Source organism: Brugia malayi, assembly GCF_000002995.4.
Source record: "Brugia malayi strain FR3 genome assembly, contig: Bm_v4_ChrX_scaffold_001, whole genome shotgun sequence".
Taxonomy (NCBI): Eukaryota; Metazoa; Nematoda; class Chromadorea; order Rhabditida; family Onchocercidae; genus Brugia; species Brugia malayi.
This window is the reverse complement of record NW_025062479.1, coordinates 23,128,227-23,137,118: the sequence shown is the minus strand read 5'-3', so window position 1 is coordinate 23,137,118 and position 8,892 is coordinate 23,128,227. Positions and strand designations below refer to the sequence as shown.

Genomic DNA, 8,892 nt, shown 5'->3' with positions numbered 1-8,892 from the left:
AAGAAAAATTGCTAATAGCATTAATTTCTCGTACTTTTTATATGACAATGAATTTGTGATATATTTTAATATTTTAAAATTATAGATCTGTTTTATTGCTACTGCTACTGAAAATGAAGATGGCTGTAAACGATGATAGTGGTGATTCGCATGATGATGATCAAATGTTGGTGACATTTCGAAGATCTGATCACTCTGAAAATGAAGCACCATCTTCATCATCATTTTCAGTGTTGAATGCACAACATGAGTTACCTCTAGCACGAGTTAGGACAATTATGCAAAGTGGTGGTGAACAGGTACCAATCTCCAGTGAAGGCTTATTTGCTATGACTAAAGCTGCAGTAAGTATTTTTTTTTTTCTTTTGCTATTTGAAAAAGATTTTGAAAAGAAAATAATAAATTAAAATTTACTTAGTATGATATGATGATATTATTTTATCATTTAAATTTAATTTAATGGATCATCGTTTTAGTATGATATTATTTTGTTGTGAAAATTTAAATTTTAGCTCTTTTTCATACATACAAATCAAGAAACTGAAATAAGCTTAAATGTATTTGTAAGCTAATAAAAAAGTTATTTATAGCTATTAAAAACTAAAATAACTGGAACTAAAATGTTGATTAATTTGAGCACAAATTTTTAACTGAATTGAATTTCATGTAGTTTGGTTTTTTTTTTTTTTTATCTCAAAGTGCAAATAACGTTAATATTTATTTAAATTATTCATTTTCGTAGAGTTAATATGAAAATGCATTGTTTTGAGGAACTTTTTGTATGCAAATTAGCGAAAGAATCATATGAATCAAATGACAAACCAAAATGTATGGAATATTCTCATTTGGCAGATTATATTCAAGATAATGATAAACTTGAATTCTTGCACGGTTTGTATTAATTTTGATATTTCATTTGCTTTTTTTTTTTGTAATTATTTATCAAAAAATAACAAATGGATAGAAAAATCTAACTTGGAACATTTGAGTTTTTTTTTTTTTTTTCATTTGTTACATAAAGAATCCATTTTGTTGCCTACATTTTTTTTTGATTTTTTTAACTCAAATTTTGTTTTTTTTTTTTTAGCTACGAATTTTTTCTTTTTTTGAATTGTATTGAAATTCCCTCTGGAAAGTATTTGTGGAAATTCTTGAGTAAATGATTGTTTATTTGATTTTTATAGAAATGGTACCTCATATGATACGTTTTGCTGATGTGATGCATTTGGTGCAACCGTCTATGTCACAAACAACAGAATGAAAATGATGATGATGATGATATCATTGAGTGATTGATACTCTTTATTGTTTGTAATTTTATGATTCAAATTATGAATAAGATTTATTTCAGATGACAATTTTTCACTTTTTCTTTTTTTTTTTTTTTTTTTTTAGCTCAAATTTTTGATGTAGTTTTATGTATGCTTGTGTATTTAGCTAGAACTATGTTTTTGTAACATTTTAAAATTTATCAAAACAATACAAGAATTATTTGTCATAATTTACAGTGACAAAATATAAAAATATAGGTCTTTTTCATTTTTAAAAATTTCGAGAAATGAAAAATGAATGTAATCATTTGATTATCAAATTTGATAAACACTAAAATATGGCAATTTGGTTAGCAATTTAAAATTAGCCTCAATCATTACAGCCTATTGCAATTATCTTATCCCTTCTGTTCCATATTTTTCTCATTTCCAAAAAACGTAAATGCTCTCTGCTAGTGATCAACTTTTTCATTTGCAAATTCTCGATTTTGCCATGCAATATGGTGACAGTATAGCATTGGTATGTATTACTTAAACTTACTAATTTTACCTTAAAATTTACTATTTACCTTAAAATTAAAAATTTACTACGATTTACTGAAAGTAACGTAGTGTTTATTTTTATTATTGCTATTTAAACTTGTACATTTTGAAGTTAAATCGATACATGAAATGCATGTACAGGTGATTTTGTAAATTTTATATAAAATTCAAAAGAAATTCAAAAACTAATCTTCTGAAAAAAAAAAAAAAAATTTTTTTTTAAACTAATCTAGTCTAAATTTATACATAATTTTGCAAATTTTCAACTTTAATATATTCTAGGATATAGATAATTCTTCTTACGTCAATTCTACTAATGCTAATTGAAATGAAATGTTAAAAATTAAGATTGAAAGAGTGAAAAAATGTTGAAAAGATATGAAATAAAAAATTTTGTTATAATTATAAAACAAAAATTATTTACAGACAGATTTACGTACTGGTGATAATTTGACATTTGATCAGCTACGAAATAAATCTTACAATTTTGCTAATAATCTCAAACAATTGGGTGCAAAAAAAGGTGATATAGTGATTGTTTGCTTGGAAAATTGTTATCAGTATCCAATTATCTTTTTGGGTAGTGCATTAATCGGTTGCTCAATATCAGGAATTCATCCGGAATCCACCCAGTGTAACATTTTTGAAATATTTCACATACTTTTCCATAATCTTGTAATTTCTTAGAAAGAAAAAAAAAATTAAGCTAATTAACATTTAAAAGTAAAATGTAATAGAAATTGTAATTTTTTAAAATATAGTTAATAAATTAAAATAAATGATATATGATTTTTGGAAAAATGAAATGTGACATTTCTTTTCTTTTTTTTTTTTTTTTTTTTCATTTTCATAAATAATATTAATTAAGCTTGAGAAAACGAAGAAATTGTAGCTAATATCGGATAGAATTTTTCAAAATAATTTAAAATATATCATTAAAATAAAAATATTATTTTACTTTATTTGTAATATTAATTCTAGATGAACTTGAAAAAGCTCTGAAATTAACAAATGCTAAATATTTGATTGTATCATCTCATAACTATCATATTGCTATCAATTTTGCATCACAATGCGAGGTTTACTTCTCTTTTTTTTTTTCATTTTATAATAAAATTTGATTATTTTGATTAAAAAAAAAAAAAAAAAGAAAGATAGAACTTTAAAGAGAATTTAATTTATTAAACAAAATTAATAAGACTATGCTTGGTGTGCTTCATGAATTATAAAATAATTTCAAATTTCTTTTTCATTATATCAAATTTTTTTTTTTTTTTTTTGCAAAAATTTTATTTATAATTAATTAATTATAAAAATTTTAATTACATTTCATACAAAATGCACATTACCTTATCACTATTAAAGTTAAATAAACGAAACTATTAACTGTTTAATCAGTTATTTCATATGCAGTCAACAATTACAAATATTCATTAAAAAGATGATATCTAATATTGGAAAAAAAAGCTATGTAAATCTTCGATAAATATTTATTAAATTCTGTTAAGCTATAAAAAAAATATCAATAAATATTTGTTAAATTCTGTTAAATATGTAAATTTTCAACAAATATTTATTAAATTCTGTTAAGCTATAAAAAAAATATCAATAAATATTTATTAAATTTCGTTAAGCTATAAAAAATTTTCAGTACATATTTGTTAAATATGAAAAATTTTTAATAATTATTTGTTAAATTCTTTTTGTTAAAATTAATCATATAATTACAAACAAATTTGTTTATAAATTAATCGTATTTGTTATTTTCTTTTTTTTTTTCAATATAAATAATTGCAGTTAATAATTTTGGACAAGCATTTTACTGAATTTGGAAAAGATTTTAATTTATTAATTAATTATATTTGTTTTTTTTTCAATACAAATAATTGCAGTTAATAATTTTGGACAAACATTTTACTCAATTTGGAAAAGATTTTAATTAATTAATTAATTATATTTGTTATTTTCTTATTTTTTCAATACAAATAATTGCAGTTAATAATTTTGGACAAGCATTTTACTGAATTTGGAAAAGATTTTAATTAATTAATTGATTATATTTGTTTTTTTTTTTTTTCAATACAAATAATTGCAGTTAATAATTTTGGACAAGAATTATACCCAATTTGGAAAAGATTTTAATTAATTAATTAATTATATTTGTTATTTTCTTATTTTTTCAATACAAATAATTGCAGTTAATAATTTTGGACAAGCATTTTACTGAATTTGGAAAAGATTTTAATTAATTAATTGATTATATTTGTTTTTTTTTTCAATACAAATAATTGCAGTTAATAATTTTGGACAAACATTATACTCAATTTGGAAAAGATTTTAATTATTTAATCAAAGAATGGATGGAAAATTTAATTGAATGCAATGAAAATGATATCACTTTGGATGATATCCTACTAACACCTTTTAGTAGTGGCACAACTAATTCATTCAAATGTGTTCAATTAACTCATCGTAATTTTAATATTTCAACTGCTATTCTTAAACAGTAAGTTAATAATATTTCATTTAGCAATAAGTAATAAATCGAAATATTTTTCCTACAAAATATACTTTTGATTTTTTATTTTTATCAATAATTTCTTCTCGTTCTCATATTCCTATTTTTTTTTAAGTTTAAATTTTATTAATTTATTCAAAATGAATGAAATATTCATCAAATTATTCTTAATTATTATTAGTTTATTCAAAATGAATGAAATATTCATTAAATTATTCTTAATTTTCATTTTCTCATTTTTTCCATACTTTTTTAATTTAAAGAAAATGAAATGAAAAATTACTTTACTGTGGAGGTATTTTTGTGAATTTTTGAAACAAAAATTTATTTAATATATTGATTATTTCTTTCATTCTTTTTTTTTTCGAGAATACTTTCTAGCAAAGTAATTTCTCATTTTTAGGGCTTTATTTGATAAGCTATCAGGAAGTCATCGACGTATAACAATTGGCACATTACCATTTTATCATGGTTCCGGATTCTGGGCATTATGTTATTGTCTACTGGAAGGACATCAAACAATTATAATGGAACATTTTCATCCGGCAGTACTGCTAAATTGTATTGAAAAATATAAAGTAATACTTAAGCTTTTTTTTTTTTTTTTAAAGTAACTTTATTCCAAAATTAAATTTTCAAAGGTTTTCATAAATTTTGTTGAATAGAATCAGCTATTTTCTCAACTTAAATATTTGAAATTGTAATTCAATAATTTAACTTTTAATTTTGAATACCCATTTTTTTTTTTTATACCTAACTTTTCAAGTAAATTAACTTTTACTCTTTACTAAAATTACATTTATTAGCATATCAAAATAATCCATTTTTTTTCATTTTCTTTTTCAATTTTTTGAATTTAATTATTTGATTAATTATATTTTAGATTGATACATTAAATTTGGTACCAGCAATACTGGAAAATCTTTGTCAAGATGAAATTCAAATTAATCGTTGGAATTTATCATCACTAAAAACCGTTTTATGTGGTAGTGCTCCGCTGGGTAAAGAGCTAAGCAAACGTTTTCTGCATAAATTCCCTCATGTAATTAATCTAATTCAAGGTATTTTATTTCTGGATGCTTATTCCGGAATTTAAACGGATTGCAATGACTTTCAAAGAAAATAAAAAAACTTTTTTTCTCATTTCAAATAATCGCTTTCTTGGATTATTTTAGCAAAAAATATAACTAGAAATTAGTTATAAAATGAAAAACAGGGAAAAAAAGAAATGGAATTAAATCCGTTTTTCAGTTTTAGTTTTAATCTTATCAATCTTATCAATACATAATAATCATCTACAATTATAACTGACAATTATAAATGCTAATTAATTGATTTTAACTAAAATTATCATACATATCACAAATTACATTGGTTAATATTATCATTTTTATCATAATTCTTGATCATTTTTATCAGTGTTTTTTATTTTTGCTTGAAAATTATTACGTTTTATTTTCAGGTTATGGTATGACAGAGGTAGTAGTTCTAAGTCATATAACACCACTAAATATGCCAAACGATGATGATAGTTATTTGGGAAGTTGCGGGAAACTATTACCCGGTTTTGAAGCTATGGTAACGGATTGTTTGTGTGTGTTAATAATATTAAGATATTTTTCAATGATTAAGAAATAATTAAGATATTTTTCAATGATTAAGAAATAATTAAGATATTTTTTAACTTTAATAATTAAGATATTTTTCAATGATTAAGAAATAATTAAGATATTTTTTAACTTTAATAATTAAGATATTTTTCAGTGATTAAGAAATAATTAAGATATTTTTTAACTTTAATAATTAGGATAATTTTCAGTGAATTAAAACCGTCACAAATTAAAATTTAATTAATTTTGCTAATTAAATGTTGATTAAAACTTAATTATTGAAGTTATTAAAATTATTAAATTATTTATTCATAATTTAACAACAAATTTGTAAGCTAGGAAATTATTTGAATTTTAATTACAGTTAATTGATGAAGAAAGTGGTGCAGTGCAAAAGGAACCATGGAAATGTGGTGAACTTTTGCTACGATCAGAAGCAATTATGAAAGGTTATTTGAATGATATTGAAGAAACCAAAAAAGTTATTGATAGCAACAGGTGGTTGCATACAGGTAATTTAGTTCTTTCTTTTATAAATTTTTGATTTGAATTAATTTAATTGATTTTTTTTTTCTTTTATAAATTTTTGATTTGAATTAATTTTAATTAATTGAAATTGAATAAGTAAGAAATAAAATTTGAAGTACTGGAAATAAAATGCAAGCATTATTATAAGCGATTAGTTGAACATTTCATAAATGTATTAGATTAAATTAAATGATGAAGCATTAATTTTGTCTATATTTTAACTTCGAAAATTTAGTAGATTTGAATTTTTTTTTTTAAATGCTAATAAAATATTGCAATGTATTTTAGGTGATATAATGTATTTTGATTCGAACAATTTTTATTTTGTTGTTGATCGAAAGAAAGATTTAATTAAGGTGAATGGTATGCAAGTATCACCAACTGAATTGGTTCGTTCTATTTTGTTTACAATTTTTATTTTGATCTATTTTTAAATAATATTTTTTTTTTTGAAATTTAATATTATGTTTTAATAAAATTAAAAAAAGAAAAGAATGATAAATTGTTTTTTAGGAGGATATTTTAAAATGTCACAAGTGTGTCCGTGATGCAGCTATTGTAGGTATACCGGATATGGATCATGGACAGGTATGTACAGGTATTTCTGTTTTGGTATTCCTGTTAAAAATTTAATTTTTATTTATTTATTTAGTTTAAAAATTTAAAACACTTTTTTTTTTCAAGGTAAAACTAAAACTTTAAAATGTTCTAAATTTGAATTGAAGATAAAAGAAAAAAAAAAATGAATAACAGTTGAAATTTCAATGCAAATTTCAATATATATTTATTTTGCTATTATTTTAGTGCATAAATATTAAATTATAAAAAAGTTTTAAAAATGTAATTTAATCATAAATGAATTAATTCATTTACATTTATCAGATTCCAAAAGCATTTGTTGTGCTAATGAACGATGAAATAGCAAACTTTCAATCTGCTGATCTTATCAAATACGTAAATGGTTCGAAATTTCTTTTTTTTTTTTTTTTTTTTAAATTTAAAATTAAAATTTTACCATAAAATTTATAGAGGAAAAATAGTGAAATTTAATTTTATTTTTGTAATATACAACAAAATTAAAATTTGGTTTAATTTTTTGCCTTTCTTTTTTTTTTTTTTGCTACATATCCGATTGCATTAAAAAAATTTTAGTTAATTTTTACAAAATTTATAGAATTTTTAGCATTCGATTAAATTTTGTTTTTTTTTTTTTTCAACTTTATTTTACTTAAAATTTTATTTTACCTTAAACATTAGAATATTTAATCTTTATATATGATTATCACACAATTTTATCGTATTTAGTTTACCTAAAATACAGAAATTGTTGATATTTAATGTCGAGATTTTCCACAACTTTATTTTTTTTTAATTAATTAATTTCAATTTATTATTTTAATTAATTAATTAATTTTCATTTAATCTAAAAATAAAATTTTGTTATTACTAGTTAATTGTTACAAAATTTATAGAATTTTTAGCATTCGATTAAATTTTACTTTCTTTTTCAACTTTATTTTATCTTAAACATTAAAATATATATTCTTTGTATATTATTATCACGCAATTTTATCTTATTTAGTTAATCTAAGATATAGAAATTGTTAATATTTAATGTCGAGAAGTTTTATTTTTTTAATTAATTAATTTCAATCATTAATTAATTTTATTAAATTTAAAATTTAAATTTTGCTATTACAGATCGAGTAGCGCCATACAAGCAACTACGTGGTGGCATACAAATAGTACCTGAATTACCAAAAACGCCAAATGGTAAACTATCACGAAAAGACTTACTAAATATTGAATTTTAATTTTAATTGCTATGAAAAATGTTGTGATAAATGTTTTGCTATATGATTTGATAAAAGTTTTAAAATTGATAGAATTTTAATTTAAAAAGAAAAAAAAAATTATATTAATTACAAACAATTCATTTATTTCTTTTTTAAATAACTATAAAATGAACAATTGACTTTATTAATAAAAACTTTTTCATCAATAAATGATACTTTGTTTTATTCTGCTGCTAACAATTATTTATTAAATTGATGAAATAAATGACAAAATTATCATTTATGGAATTTAGGTAAATTTTTCAAATAATTTTTATTTAGTTAATAATGTTATCCTAAAATTAGTTGATTAATTGATTTTAGGATAAGTTATCATGTTAACTGATTAAATTCATTTTTTAAAAAAAAAAAGTTTAAATTAACTATTTGGCAAAATTTTACTGGAAATTTTGCTGGACAAATTACATTGCAGAAAATTTTAGGTGCAATCATATATGTAAATGAAAAAAAAAAATGGAAAAATATATATATATCTTATCCTAAAATCAATTAATAATAATAATAAAAGAATTTAGAATAAATAATTACAATGAAATGAAATAAACATATTCTAATGAATAATTTGG

At 20.9% G+C, this 8,892-nt stretch overlaps 2 protein-coding genes across 2 annotated transcripts; both read left to right on the top strand.

Annotated features, from left to right (window-relative positions):
* Window positions 1-119: 119 nt before the first annotated feature.
* Bm8859 (histone-fold protein CHRAC subunit, putative) lies at window positions 120-1,261 on the top strand (the record flags this gene model as incomplete). The annotated part of the gene is made up of 3 exons (XM_001893149.1): window positions 120-344; window positions 771-891; window positions 1,185-1,261. 3 exons carry the CDS (start codon window positions 120-122, stop codon window positions 1,259-1,261), a joined length of 423 nt encoding a protein of 140 aa, XP_001893184.1.
* A 452-nt stretch (window positions 1,262-1,713) lies between these two features.
* Window positions 1,714-8,284, top strand: Bma-acs-9 (Uncharacterized protein; the record flags this gene model as incomplete). The annotated part of the gene is made up of 12 exons (XM_043075854.1): window positions 1,714-1,791; window positions 2,241-2,448; window positions 2,796-2,893; window positions 4,109-4,320; window positions 4,736-4,910; window positions 5,216-5,393; window positions 5,795-5,910; window positions 6,307-6,454; window positions 6,759-6,859; window positions 6,984-7,058; window positions 7,353-7,431; window positions 8,172-8,284. The coding sequence occupies 12 exons, from the start codon at window positions 1,714-1,716 to the stop codon at window positions 8,282-8,284; spliced, it is 1,581 nt and encodes a 526-aa protein (XP_042931788.1).
* Window positions 8,285-8,892: the final 608 nt, after the last annotated feature.